Below are 15,664 nucleotides of genomic sequence, written 5' to 3'. Positions count from 1 at the left end.
TCAAGCTCTCTGCAACAGTATCCAATCAGAGTTGCCCAGGTAGGACACATGATTTCACACTATGATTGATGGGTTTTAGCCATGACAGTGGCTGCTATCACATTCAACCAAAAAACCTGTTTATTCTCTACAACATACAACCATTCCTAAGTTAAACTGTGGAGAAACCACAAGAGAAATAAATCATCAAATTGCACTATACTTTCGTGGTAAGTATCTGTAATATTAAAATTATTAATCTACCCTTCATTGTCATCTACTTTGACAAGATAGTACAAATTGATCTTCTGGAGTTGATATATTTATAGGTCGATATTTCTGTGGTTGTCCTTGTGACATATAGCCTTGGCAAGAAGATGCACTAAGGAACTAAGAATATGCAGACTTAAGTTTATATATGATGTAAGGAAATGCCTCCTTGGCATGGTTACCCCCTGACTTTTTGCCTTTGCTGATGCTATGTTTTGAATTGAAAGTGTGCTGAGGCCTGCTAACCAGGCCCCAGCACCAGTGTTCTTTCCCCAACCTGTACTTTTGATTCCACAATTGGCACACCCTGGCATCCAGATAAGTCCCTTGTAACTGGTACCCCTGGTACCAAGGGCCCTGATGCCAGGGAAGGTCTCTAAGGGCTGCAGCATGTCTTATGCCACCCTAGAGACCCCTCACTCAGCACAGACACACTGCTTACCAGCTTGTGTGTGCTAGTGAGAACAAAATGAGTAAGTCGACATGGCACTCCCCTCAGGGTGCCATGCCAGCCTCTCACTGCCTATGCATTATAGGTAAGACACCCCTCTAGCAGGCCTTACAGCCCTAAGGCAGGGTGCACTATACCCTAGGTGAGGGCACCAGTGCATGAGCACTGTGCCCCTACAGTGTCTAAGCAAAACCTTAGACATTGTAAGTGCAGGGTAGCCATAAGAGTATATGGTCTGGGAGTCTGTCAAACACGAACTCCACAGCACCATAATGGCTACACTGAAAACTGGGAAGTTTGGTATCAAACTTCTCAGCACAATAAATGCACACTGATGCCAGTGTACATTTTATGGTAAAATACACCCCAGAGGGCACCTTAGAGGTGCCCCCTGAAACCTAACCGACTATCTGTGTAGGCTGACTGGTTCCAGCCGCCTGCCACACTAGAGACATGTGGCTGGCCCCATGGGGAGAGTGCCTTTGTCACTCTGAGGCCAGTAACAAAGCCTGCACTGGGTGGAGATGCTAACACCTCCCCCAGGCAGGAGCTGTAACACCTGGCGGTGAGCCTCAAAGGCTCACCCCTTTGTCACAGCCCAGCAGGGCACTCCAGCTTAGTGGAGTTGCCCGCCCCCTCCGGCCACGGCCCCCACTTTTGGCGGCAAGGCTGGAGGAAACAAAGAAAACAACAAGGAGGAGTCACTGACCAGTCAGGACAGCCCCTAAGGTGTCCTGAGCTGAAGTGACTCTAACTTTTAGAAATCCTCCATCTTGCAGATGGAGGATTCCCCCAATAGGATTAGGGATGTGACCCCCTCCCCTTGGGAGGAGGCACAAAGAGGGTGTACTCACCCTCAGGGCTAGTAGCCATTGGCTACTAACCCCCCAGACCTAAACACGCCCTTAAATTTAGTATTTAAGGGCTTCCCTGAACCTTAGAATTTAGATTCCTGCAACTAACAAGAAGAAGGACTGCTGAGCTGAAAAACCCCTGCAGAGGAAGACCAGAAGACACCAACTGCCTTGGCCCCAGACTTACCGGCCTGTCTCCTGCCTTCCAAAGAAACCTGCTCCAGCGACGTTTTTCAAGGGACCAGCGACCTCTGAATCCTCTGAGGACTGCCCTGCTTCGAAAAAGACAAGAAACTCCCGAGGACAGCGGCACTGCTCCAAAAGAACTGCAACTTTGTTACAAGGAGCAGATTTAAAGACCCCTGCAACTCCCCGCAAGAAGCGTGAGACTTGCAACACTGCACCCGGCGACCCAGACTCGACTGGTGGAGAAACAACGCTTCAGGGAGGACCCTCCGGCGACTCTACGACTGTGAGTAACCAAAGTTGTCCCCCCCTGAACCCTCACAGCGACGCCTGCAGAGGGAATCCCCAGGCTCCCCCTGACCGCGACTGTCTGAACTCCATTTCCCGACGGCTGGAAAAGACCCTGCACCCGCAGCCCCCAGCACCTAAAGGAATGGAACTTCTGTGCAGGAGTGACCCCCAGGAGGCCCTCTCCCTTGCCCAGGTGGTGGCTACCCCGAGGAGCCCCCCCTTGCCTGCCTGCGACACTGAAGAGATCCCTTGATCTCTCATTGAAAACCATTGTAAACCCGACGCGTGTTTGCACACTGCACCCGGCCGCCCCCGCGCTGCTGAGGGTGTACTTTCTGTGTGGACTTGTGTCCCCCCCGGTGCCCTACAAAACCCCCCTGGTCTGCCCTCCGAAGACGCGGGTACTTACCTGCTGGCAGACTGGAACCGGGGCACCCCCTTCTCTCCATTGAAGCCTATGTGTTTTGGGCACCTCTTTGACCTTTGCACCTGACCGGCCCTGAGCTGCTGGTGTGATAACTTTGGGGTTGCTCTGAACCCCCAACGGTGGGCTACCTTGGACCAAAAACTGAAACCTGTAAGTGACTTACTTACCTGGTAAAACTAACAATAACTTACCTCCCCCAGGAACTGTGAAAATTGCACTAAGTGTCCACTTTTAAAACAGCTTATTGTGTTTTATGTAAAAGGTATACATGCAAATGAAATGATTCAAAGTTCCTAGAGTACTTACCTGCAATACCTTTCAAATGAGATATTACATGTAAAATTTGAACCTGTGGTTCTTAAAATAAACTAAGAAAAGATATTTTTCTATAACAAAACCTATTGGCTGGATTTGTCTCGGAGTATGTGTTCCTCATTTATTGCCTGTGTGTATGTACAACAAATGCTTAACACTACTCCTAGCACATACAGAGCCAACTTCCTACATATGAACTTTATGGAGTGCTGCAATAACAGCGTGTTTCTGGTGATGGTTCTTCTCCTAACCTACGGCAAACATACTATCTCCAGGTATTTCCAAACTGCTTTAAATGCATGCTTCGATACATGCTTGGTGGTGGACTTAATAACGACTCAAACCAACCCCTAAGGAAAATATACATTGTTCAAAGCTTAAACGAAAAGGGCACTGTGTTCAAGCAGCCAAACAAAAAGGGCATACTGTGTAGATTTAGAAAGGCTAACCAACCATGGTCTTCTCTCTTGAGTAGTCTGAGAAGTTGATTTCCTCTTATGAATCCACAAAAGTACTTCTAACAAACATATAAAAAGCAATAAGGGGGGGGGGATGAATAACAATAAAACAATGGGAGTAATTGTGACATATTCGTCTGAAATATGCACAGGGTGTGCAGAATAAGGAGACTCAGCACAAGATAATGTGTAAATGGTATAAGACACAGCATGAATTACAACATATGTTCCGGAATACAGACTGTACATTTTAGAGAAAAGGTGTGCATAGACAGGAAGTACTGTGATGGTCATGTCTTGTCCTGAAAGTTTTGTTGAAGGGAATGCTAAGCAATTCAAGAAGGGTCTTGGGGTTTCCTATGCCAAATGCATCACTCTAAAGGAGGCCTCACAAGAAACTGTTATTTATTTGCCCATATACTCCAAGCAGTGTACGAGCAAATTGCGACCAACTAGAAAAAATATACTACCAGTGGCAACTCAGCAAGAAAGATTTGGGTGACACTGGCAATAAAGAAGATGACACACTAACAGAAATGGAACCCTTAGGAATCACATGCAGACTACCAAATTTGTACTGCTCCAGATCATTGCGAGCATTGACATTTTCTTTGGCTGACGACCAGACTCATTTACTTTGTGTAGCGTGTATTTAGTAACTCAAACTCCAACAAGGAAGGACAAGGGAAGAAGGGGAAGCTGGCATCGCTGTGTACTATGAGAATATCCAAGGCCCATAGCCACAAAACATAAGATGACAACTGCAGCCAACTATATGTTAAATGTTAAAAACGTATTTATCAAAAAAAAAAAAAAAAAGAAAGAAAGAAAATGTGAGTGAGATGTTCTTTAGCACTTGGAGAGTAAAACCTAAACGAATTCAACGTATAATGTATACGTCTTGGGTAAAATGAACTCCTAGGATTATAACGGACACTTTTTTCTGGTTGTTCTTGAAGGTCTCAGATAATGCAGAAACAACCCGGCTGCCCCCGTGCTGCTGAGGGTGTACTTCCTGTGCTAACTTGTGTCCACCCCGGTGCCCTACAAAACCCCCCTGGTCTGCCCTCCGAAGACGCGGGTACTTACCTGCTAGCAGACTGGAACCGGGGCACCCCCTTCTCCATTGAAGCATATGCGTTTTGGGCACCACTTTGAACTCTGCACCTGACCGGCCCTGAGCTGCTGGTGTGGTAACTTTGGGGTTGCTCTGAACCCCCAACGGTGGGCTACCTTGGACCCAAACTTGAACCCCGTAGGTGGTTTACTTACCTGCAAGAACTAACAAACTCTTACTCCCCCTAGGAACTGTGAAAATTGCACTGTCTAGTTTTAAAATAGCTATATGTGATTTATTTTAAAAGTATATATGCTATTGTGATTATTCAAAGTTCCTAAAGTACCTACCTGCAATACCTTTCATTTAAAGTATTACATGTAAAATTTGAACCTGTGGTTCTTAAAATAAACTAAGAAAATATATTTTTCTATACAAAAACCTATTGGCCTGGAATTGTCTCTGAGTGTGTGTTCCTCATTTATTGCTTGTGTGTCTACAACAAATGCTTAACACTACTCCTTTGATAAGCCTACTGCTCGACCACACTACCACAAAATAGAGCATTAGTATTATCTCTTTTTGCCACTATCTTACCTCTAAGGGGAACCCTTGGACTCTGTGCATACTATTCCTTACTTTGAAATAGTGCATACAGAGCCAACTTCCTACACTCCCCCTGACCACGACTGCCTGTAACAAGGAACCCGATGCCTGGAACCAGCACTGCACCGCAGCCCCCAGGATCTGAAGGAACCAAACTCTAGTGCAGGAGCGACCCCCAGGCGACCCTCTGCCTAGCCCAAGTGGTGGCTACCCCGAGAAGCCCCCCCCGCGCCTGCCTGCATCGTTGAAGAGACCCCCGGGTCTCCCCATTGATTACTATTAGAAACCAGACGCCTGTTTGCACTCTGCACCCGGCCGCCCCTGTGCCGCTGAGGGTGTACTTTCTGTGTCTGCTTGTGTCTACCTCTGATAAGCCTACTGCTCGACCACACTACCACAAAATAAAGCATTAGAATTATCTCTTTTTGCCACTATCTTACCTCTAAGGGGAACCCTTGGACTCTGTGCACACTATTTCTTACTTTGAAATAGTATATACTAAGCCAACATCCTACACTTTTGGACTCCTGCACTGACATTCTTTGAGAAACACATTCTAACAGTGTGCTCTGATATCGGGTGCCATAAATCAGGTAGGGAGATACAGTTTTCCACAATCATCTGGATTCATCTGTGCTGGCCACTAAGCAAGCCTAGGCATAGCTGACTTCCTGGCAATTTCTTTCATAACACAGTCCAGGAAAATGAACATGTCCAGATACATCAGGAGTACAATTAGAAAGCTTTCAGATGGCAAAAATGGTCCAACAATTTAGAGTTTTATCTGAATTATGCAAAATCCTAAGATTGCATTCAAAAGCAAGAAAGTAATTTTGCTATGAAATCAACTTAATAGGTAAAACAAAACAAGCAAGCAATTTCACAACCTGCTACGCCCCAAAGCAGAGCATTCCCACACCTAGCCCTATGGCTCACTCACCTTAAACTGCTGGTGATCATAGCGGTCATGGATTACAATGAAGCGGAGGTCGAACCTTCTGCAGAGGTCAAAGAGATGATCCGTCTCTGCCTTGGTCCAGCCGTCATCATGCAGGTACAGTTGGTACTCCTGCTCCGAATAAACCGGTATCTGCACAGTCTGCCAATGCATGGCAGGGAGAGAAGAAGCAAGAGAAATGATGAGATGAGAAAGAAATGAAAGTGAGAACTGACAAAAAATGGAGAAAGGAAATGGAGATGGTGAGATGGGATGTAAAAGAGAAAAGAAAGAAGGAAAAACAGGAGAGAAAGGGAAGAACAGGAGAAAAACAGAGTATATGAAATGGAACAAAACAAGGGAGTGAGGAAAAGAGAAGATACAAGCAAATGAGAGGGGAACGAAAAAGAGGAACAGAGAGGGAGCACGAGATTGATGGAGAGCATAAGAAAGTAAGGAAATGGTTAAATGAAGTAAATGGGGAGAAGAAGTGATTAACAGGGAACCAGAAGAAGATAGAAAAAGGAAGATGAAAAAGATGGAAAGTAAAAAAGATGAGCGAGAGGAAGGGAGGGCAGACGGAGAGAGGAAAGAGATGGGGAAAACCAGTGGAGGGAGAGGATTTGAGGAGAAGGAGAAAGGAAGAAAAGACAGACAAGAAGATAGAGGGGGAATAGCAAAAGAGAATGTAGGTGAGAAAGAAAAGGGGGTGAATTATTTTAACAGCGGCCCAGAGGCACAATTTAACTCATATTTTGTGGTCATTTTTATAAACTTACTATTAGTTTCAACATAAAAACCACCAAAGGTACAGTGCAGAACACCGTATTGTACGCAAATTGTACAGTGTAATTTACAGAACAAATTAGGCGTTATAAAAGTTAAAAGTTCCAGTAAAAAGGAGATACACAATATAAAACACTGAGCACTGTTCCATACATCATGTGACACCGAGTAGTCCTACCATCATTCCCAATTTTTGATTTGCATTTTATTTTTTTAAAGTTTTTACTTCCTCTGGCCCAATAACCCCTTTCTTCAGTTATGACATAAAACATCAGCCCATTGGTCAACTTGCTCTCAGTGGGGGCCAGTGGCGCACACCAATATTTGGCGATTTCTCTTGTAACCATGAACAAGCTCACACCAATAAGCGTTCTGGTGTAATGTGGGCCACCCATTTGTCCCTAATTTCCAACTGTATTTTCAGTTCTAACACAAACTGGTAGCCCATCACTTCCTCAGGGTGCCTATTATTGCCCGCCAGTACCTGCTAGGACGATGCACATTTTTAATGTGTAGACCATGAATACGACCTCCATACAGTTCCAGAAGTAGAAGCTGTCCTACTTTACAGAATAAACCATTGGTCGTAAATACCTTCCCCAGGCTTCCAGTATTTCTTTTGAGTTGCTTCCAGTAATATGCATTAAACCAGCAGACAAAGAGCATGTACACAAAATTCAATCAGATAGTTACCAGGCAACACATTTAAACCAATACAATGCACCTGTTTCTTCCCAAAAGTAGCTTGATAATAGAACAGAGCAAGTATGGCCACAAGAACACACTGGAAGCGATCCCAGGACTTGACACCCGTCTGGTTATTAACAGACTCAAGATTAAAAATTTTCTGAAACTTCTGCAACTTTATGTTACACATGCCATAGAAGAGGATATATTGGTACCTGGGTCATCCTCACCTGTGTATTTAAAAGAAAGCTGCTTCTGCTCATGCAATAATAGTAAAAGAAAAACCTTCCTCTAGGAAGTGGTAAAGCTGGTGTAAAGTTTCTGTAGAAAACCCCTACGCCTTGAGTGACTTGGTCCAGAAGAACAAGTTAATTACCTTCGGTAACGCTTTTTCTGGTGGATACACTAGCTACCTGTGGATTCCTCACCTTATGAATTCGTCCTTGCACCAGCATCCGACGGAAAGTCTACTTCCTAGCTGTCCACGTCGACGAGGACGTCTTAATGGCACAGCTCCACGTGCCTCCGTCTGACGTCACTGTGCCAATAAGAGGTCCTCGTCGGCGTGCTGACGTCAGTTTTCCCTTTTTCCGTGCCTTCGACGCCAACGTTTTTTCTTCCTGGCTCGTTGATTACTGTTGTGCTTTGGTGGTTACAAGGTCTCCTTCAAAGAAGTCCGGTTTTAAGCCATGTAGGGAATGTGGAGGTCGGATGTCAGTGACCGATCCACATTCGGATTGTATTTGGTGCCTTAGTTCTGAGCATGACGTTAAAGGGTGTTCGTCGTGCCAGAGTATGAACCCTAAGGCTATAAAAGAGCGAGAGGCGAAGCTTTTTCTGGCGAAAGCGAAGAAGAAGGGCCATAAGAAGGATTCCTCCCATGCTTCACCAAAGAAGCGGCGTCATCATGATTCACGGCACCGGTCTGAGTGGAGCCGATCGAGGTCACCGTCTTCTCAACGCCAAAAGACATGGGAGATGAGCCCTACTGTGACGCCTCAGCCCAGGAGTCCTGAGTTATCGCCGGCCTTTGAGGTTACTTATCATAGTCCTCAGTTTTCGCCAGCATCGCAGGAGCCGGATGTACAGCAGGTTCAAGGACAGTCATCTACTCGGCAATACCCTGCTTTCCCGGCTCCAGGGGCGGATCCGGCTGCATTTTTTAAAGCAATGTATGCCGTTTTTCAGTCCATGGCTCCTGCACCGGTGGGTCCCACGGGGCCATTGGCATTTGATTTGGGCTCTCCGGCGCTGTATAAGGCGGCTCCATTTATGCCTTTTTGCCCTGCTGAGGGTGTCGGATCGGCACCGAGGATGTCTCCTCGGGGGAGAACTTCACCAACTAGGTCGGTGGCTCCACCATCGCGTCAGACGACACCATCGCCGTGCCATTCGACGTCTATGATGTCTCCTTCCCGGCCGGCCCCATCGCGGCCGGCCCCATCGCCTTCCTGTCAGCCGACTCCGCGGAGGACATCGTTGGAGTCCGTGTCGGCGCCGGGTAATGCCAAGAGTCACCCATCTCTTCCTGTACCTTACCGTGATTCGAAGTCTTCGACGTCGATGGATTCATTATCGACGCCGACTTTGGAAACACACCTTCGGTCTCGTAGAAAGGCCTTACGACTTCTAGAAGAGGAAGAGTACAGGCAGTTGGAGGAGGGCGAAATTGATCCTTCTGATGAGTTCCAAGGTCTGGCCACTGCAAGCGGCCTGGATACTTCCCCGGAGTGGGACATTGCCTCTCCGGGGGAGTTTACAGAGGAGGCAGCATCCTTCCATAAAGTGGTCAGGAAAGCAGCAGAGTTTCTGAACTTGCCCTTGTCTGTAACGGAGGTGAAAACCAACCTGCTCACTGAGGTGTTGCACCTTTCTGCGTCCAGCGCGGATCCTTTGCTGCCCTTCAATGAGGCTTTGACTGAGCCTATATTGGATTTGTGGAGGAAGCCGGTTACGACTCCTGCAGTGAACAGGGCAGTAGCGAGGAGGCATAGAAAGGTCCTTTGGGTCTTTTTTTACAGATGCGCAGGCGGCTGCACAACAGATTATACAGTCTGGCCTAGACACGTCTGATTCGGTAGCCAGGGCCATGGGGACATCTGTGGCTACTAGGAGGCACGCCTGGTTAAGGTCCTCTGGGTTTTCCTCAGACGTTCATTCCACCTTGTTAGATCTGCCATTCGATGGTGAAAAGCTGTTTGGAGAGAAGGTGGATTCTGCCCTTGAAAGGTTTAAGGACAGTCGGGCAACAGCTAAGTCTTTGGGCTTACAGACTGCTACTGCTACATCTTATAGACATTTTCGCAGGTTCAGGGGGTTTGCACGTGGTTCTGCCTTTCGGAGGTCCCAATACATGGCCCAGCAACCTGCCAATCTGCCCTATCGTGCCTTTAGAGGGCGGGGCAGGGGTAGAGCTAGAGGGCCAGTCCAGCAGCCTTCATCTTCATCCACCTCCTCTGGGGGACAACAGCAGAAGCAGCCCTAGTTTCCTAGGAACTTCTGCAACTTTATGTTACACATGCCATAGAAGAGGATATATTGGTACCTGGGTCATCCTTACCTGTGTATTTAAAAGAAAGCTGCTTCTGCTCATTCAATACAAGTAAAAGCAAAACCGTCCTGTAGGAAGTGGTAAAGCTGGTGTAAAGTTTCTGTAGAAAACCCCTACGCCTTGAGTGACTTGGTCCAGAAATATTCAATGGCACATGTATTACAGGATGAAGCTGAGCAAATAGATTAGTTTCTCCTGTCAGACAATGTAATGCATAATTTTTACTCTATGAAGTTCTCACGGGCTTCCAATATAAAAAAAACAAGCTATTGCATTACAGTTCCTTTAAAGAAGTAGACTACTTTAAAATCCTGCTGCAGAGAAGTTGCTAGAGTTGAGGCAGCTTCACAAGGACTGCATAGAAAGCGAGAAACCACGTTCGCGAACATCCATGGGAAGCAAGCAAAGATGAGATACCACCTTACTGTTCCACAACATGCAGTCACCCAGAATCCAACCAAAATACTAGTAGCCATTTTTGGCACTGCAGAGTCACTTGGCTGTGTTAAGTGCTAGTACCTCCATTTGTCACACACATTAAAATATACTGAAACCCATTTACCTTTTATTGCTTGAGAAAAGTAAATATCTTTACTGAGGAGTAACCATGCCTAGAGCCCACTCAAACTGAAATCTGGGATTTCAGCATGAGAAGGAACACAATGAAAGTTTGATGTCTGTCACTGTCAGAAAAAGCTGTAAGATAATGTCAACAATTGCTGACGGCAGAGGGCACCTTCCTCGTGAGCATTCTTCTGGAGTACCTTCATTTCTGGAAACTACTTACTGAAATGACCGAAAGCAAATTAGTGCTCAATGGTGAGACTTCTGATTACTTTTTTCAAGTGAAGAGGACATTCCATAGTAGTTGTCTAAAACTATTTGACTGAATGTTGAACCTTTTTCCAGAAAGGTTCTTAGAAATGGGCACGGCCTACACTTTTTTGTCAGCCATACTTCTGTTATGATCCGTAACACTGCTTGGACACAAGAAAGTGGTGAGTTGGGGGAACACAGTTAATATTTAATTTAGCTGTCAGTGTGTTTTTATACATTGCAGAAATGACCCAATGTGTGACAGACACTTTACATAGAGCAGTTCTTGATTAAGTATACAACAAACAAAACAAAAATTCATAAGCTGTATATTTAAGTATGGCATTCCTAAATTGATGTATCTGTATAGCAATGTGCTTTATAAGGGGCTAAGAGAGAAGATTAATGAAAAATGAGAGGCGAATAAAACAGGACTAAAAGAAACTGGAATTTTGTTGCAGTGGTCCCCATACTTGTGCCACATTTTTTACTACTAAATTCTGGTTTTCAACTCTGCTAGTGCACCGAGGCCTGTGTGCCAGACCTCAGTGCCAGTCCTCTTTCCCCTAAAACAAGTAATAGCCTAATTGTAACCCAACCAGCGTGCACTTTAGCACCCCTGTAACTCCCAAGTAAATGGTACCCCTATTAGCAAGGGCACCCGTAAGGCCCTAGTAAATGGTACCCCTGGAACTTATGGCATGGATACTAAAGAGGGTCCCTAAGGGCTGTAGCATGCCTTATGCCGCCCTAAGGGACCCACACACAAACTGCATGCAAGCTGCCGTTGCAGACTGCATATTATAATGCAAACCATGAGTGAAAACACAACATAGCACACTTACTGTGTGCCATGCTATAATCACTGCAGGTAATATATGTAAGTCACCCCTACATCAGGCCTTGCAGCCCCAAGCCAGGGTGCATTAAAATACATGTGAGGGCATAGCTGCATGAGCAGATATTCTCCTGTGTTGTCTAGTTCAATTACTAGATGGTACAAGTGACAGGGGAAGCCATCTTAAGTGTATGTACTGGGAACTGGTCAGTACGAGCTCCCCAGCTACATGATGGCTTTACTGAAACATATGGTATTTGGTATCAAACACCTTGTCTTAATAAATCTGTATCGATGCCAGTACTAGATTTATTGTGACCTGCACCCACCTTAGAGGTGCCCCCTGAAACTTCACTAGTCTTCCAGTGTGATGGTTGACTGGATTCTTTCACCCTGCCACCAGGTGCATTTCTGTCCCCCTGCAGGAGACAGCCCATGCTCCCAAGAGGTCAGGAACAATCCCCACTTGGCAGGAGGTACCATCACCTCCTCCAGCAGGATGGCTAATGAACCTGCATACTAAGGCCAGAGGCTTCAAAGCTTCTGCCGCCTTTGATATGCAACCTGGGTTCCCCCAGACTTAGGAAATGCAACCCCCTGCCCTGAGGCCCATTTGGCACCCGGACAGGTGGGAAATTAGATAGTCATGAGGTGTGTTGCACTACCAGGCTGGACACACCCCTATGGTGGGCAGCCTGAAGTGGACAGCCAAGATAAAGGTTGCCTTATTTAACCTCCGGCGCAGAAACGACGCACACGGAGTAGGCGGACCCAATAATGGCGCTAAGCCTACTTAGCTCCATTATTTAACAGCTGGGTTAGACCAAGTGTTAGGGTACCTGTGGACCCATTTCCATGACCAGCCCAGAGATGCCCACCCCATGCCCCAGGAACAACCCCACCCACACCAGAAGGACACCACAGGATGAGGGACCCATCCTGGGTAAGTATAGGTAAGTATTTTTTTTTATGTGCCATTGGGGGCCTTACACAGGGCCCCCTGCCTGGCACTGGGTCTTATGGCCTTATCCAGGGGACAATGATCCCCTGTGCTGGCCACTGGGGTGGTGGGCATGACTCCTGTCTTTACTGAGACAGGAGTCATTTTTGGGTGCTAATGCATCATAAAATGATGCTAGGCTGGTTAGCGGCTTATTTATTGCGTCATTTCTGACCCACTAGCGACCGATAAGGAAAATATGGCTTTCAGTGAGACTTAGTTGGAAATAGATCTTAAGGTGTCAGAAGATAGACATATGCAGGCAGGAAAAGGGGCAGAAGTGTGTTAAGTCACAAAGATAAGGGGGCACATAAATATGCTCCTCATATATAGGTTCAAGATAACCCTCCTGTCCCTGCACCAGAGACTGTACGAATTTTGAAACAAAGCTCATACACTATTGGCAAGGGCATTAAACAAAATAGAGAAAGAAGAGTGTCAGTTAGGATGCTTGCAGGACACTTCACGCTTGACGACAGAAGAACAGGAGCTCTCCATATAGAATTCTATTCAAACTACAGAAGTGAGAACTTCAGTCACACACAATGCTATATTACCCTAAGTTAACTAACAAAAGGGAAGAAAGAGTTGGGAGAGCCCGCTGAAGAAAACGGAAGTCAAAAAAGCCACAAATTAACTGACGTCTCATAAGACTTTGGTGAGCCAGAACACTTTACGGGGGATTTTTTCAAAACCTTCATAAACACCTTCCCTTTAGGCCTGACACTGTTGCTCCAAGCAATAGAAAGATAGACAAGCAATCACTCGAGCTGAAATAAGTCACAGAAAAGGCTCAACCTGCAGTCACAGACCTGCCCCTTTGCATTTCATTAAAAAAAAAGAAAAAAAACATTCAATCACATCTAGCAGAGGATTGTGTTTGCTGGTTCACCAGGCCAGGCAGACCAGGAGGGCCAATTCCAGGCAGTGCTTTGTTAGTCAAATTATTCCTTACACTCACTTACCTTATTGAATCTAGCAAAGGGGTAGTCCTTGCCTTCTTCCACAGCACGCCTCCAGTGGTAGAACAGGGCCCCGTCCTTCCTGGCTGGGTTGGCGAAGGGCATCCACTTCCAGGGACGGACCTTTTTGCAGCCCAGCTTCGCCTTCACTGTGCGGTATCCTTGTGTGGTATCACTCGGCAGCAGTGGAGGGGCATCCCTGTAATTTAAAAAGTTAAATGGAGATTCAAACATATTCATACATTTTACAAAAGTTGTAAATTATAGCACTGGCGAGTTCACTTAGTGTTAAGCTTTGTCTTTACACATGCTACCATATATCTTGAAACAATTCCAATCCATGTTTTAATTATGTTGCAGTTTTCACTTCCACCAGAACTGCTCAAAAGTAGTATGTAGTTTATTTTCTCCTGTTAACGTTTTTCCTAAGATTACACCTCACATTTGCAATGTAATGTATTTCCCAGCCCTTTTCTGGATTACAACTCCAAAATTTTAGCTGTATGTATTGATACTCCCGATATATATGAATGTCTCCAGAGAGCCCTGTCCATGCTCCCCACCGATATGCAAAGAAGCCTGTTTGTCAAGACTGGCATTGAGATGCAGTGTCTTGTCAGGAACAACTTGATGCATCCTGTGATTTGATTGTGATTAAATCTAAACCCAAAGACAACTCAGTGTCCCTCAGGACCTACCTTACTCTACATGGGTAGGAGGTGTCCTCAGTGAAAGCTGTCTGGGCAGAGTGTAGAGGACCACAATTCCCCCAGATAAAGGCCACTACTGCTTCCTCGATTTGGGGCTGGTGCATTAATGGGGAAATGAAAACTTGAGCCTATTGACATGGAATACATTATTATATATCATTCTGAGTTGCTGATCTCTGATGTGGGGAGAAATGGGCTAATTAACGCAATTATTTCAGCGCACTCCCCAATTATTGATTATGTACTTTCCACGCAATCCCTTATACAGTGGTGAGATACTGCTGTTCTGTCAAGTTCTCAAAAGCCTAATAAACAGAATTAGAAAAATAAATACAATAAGTCTGTGTGCGACACTCCAAGGGATTTCTGATTCACACCACATTTCTAGTTGTTTCTCTCTCCAGACAATAGCCCGAGATTAATGGTTAATATCCACTGTAGGTACCATCATCTAACACTGGTCTGAGGAGCTTAAATACCACAGTAGTAGTCACTAAGGACTCCTCGTTCGCCCGAGTCTTCACAGCAAAATTAGGGGAGAAGTCACATCTTGCTTGGGGGCAGATGCGACTCTCCCATTCCGCACATAAAATGACATACACAAATAAAGGGCTAAATGTGCAGAAGTTTAAATAACCCCCACAAAAAAAGAAAAAAAAACCAGATGGCCTCAAAACCTTTGGATGCAAAATAAATCCCGAACAATAGGTATATTATTCTTTTTAACATTAGACTGTAAGTGCAAATATATGTGATGGACAGCAAGCACACAAGCCACTAACATCAATGGTTTGACGTTCAGTATCAGGTTTTTATGTGCACTTAGTATTTTTCTCCACTGCTCAGATCATGGCAAAGATAGCTTAGTGAGACCAAGCACAGTGTGCGGCATCTGCACCCAGCGGAAAAGCACTGAAAGCTGATGGATGGTTGTTGGTAAACAAAGGATAAAAGTTTAATGTTTCTGGGAGTCCAGGTCCAGTTTCAGGAATGTAGTTATCTGATCCAATCTGAGGTGGTTCAAGCTGATCAGAGCCACAGAGCCACAGTGCCACAGTTTATGGAACTAGCAGAAACCAAACAGTAGTTGAGTCATGGAGAAGGTTAGATGTGCAGCTTTTTAGGTGCTAAATTTTGAATCACACTGCATTGCTTCTCAGACCTAACTTGCATGAGTCTTGCTAGCAAGACAAATTCTGGATGGTATGAGACACATGCCAGATGGCAAGACCAATCCACAGATACAGTGACAAAACTTCCTTGTGGATTGCAGGAATGAGATCTGCCTTTTCATATAATGAGCTAGCAAGCAATGTTCTTGGCTACCTACATCGATATAAATAAACCATTACCAAGATAATCATCTTTGGTAATATGGCCCAGAATCAGCAGACAATTATAATGGCAGGTATAATTACAAATATAATATATATTCATTCTGACTGCCACAGTCAAGGCTCAAAATAGATTACTACTTCAATAA

At 45.4% G+C, this 15,664-nt stretch overlaps 1 protein-coding gene across 2 annotated transcripts in view; it reads right to left on the bottom strand.

Annotated features, from left to right (window-relative positions):
• DMAP1 (DNA methyltransferase 1 associated protein 1) overlaps positions 1–15,664 on the bottom strand; it is a 462,196-nt gene that overhangs the window by 343,294 nt on the left and 103,238 nt on the right. For both annotated transcript variants that reach the window (XM_069232858.1, XM_069232859.1), the window contains exons 5-6: positions 13,475–13,670; positions 5,835–5,993 (exon numbers count right to left, since the gene is read on the bottom strand). In XM_069232858.1, the coding sequence (XP_069088959.1) occupies positions 5,835–5,993; positions 13,475–13,670 (355 nt within the window). The remainder of the gene's footprint in view (positions 1–5,834; positions 5,994–13,474; positions 13,671–15,664) is intronic.

The sequence above is a fragment of the Pleurodeles waltl genome, chromosome 4_2, assembly GCF_031143425.1.
Source record: "Pleurodeles waltl isolate 20211129_DDA chromosome 4_2, aPleWal1.hap1.20221129, whole genome shotgun sequence".
Classification (NCBI taxonomy): Eukaryota; Metazoa; Chordata; class Amphibia; order Caudata; family Salamandridae; genus Pleurodeles; species Pleurodeles waltl.
Note: the sequence above shows the minus strand (reverse complement) of the source record. Positions and strands in the feature narration are given on the sequence as shown.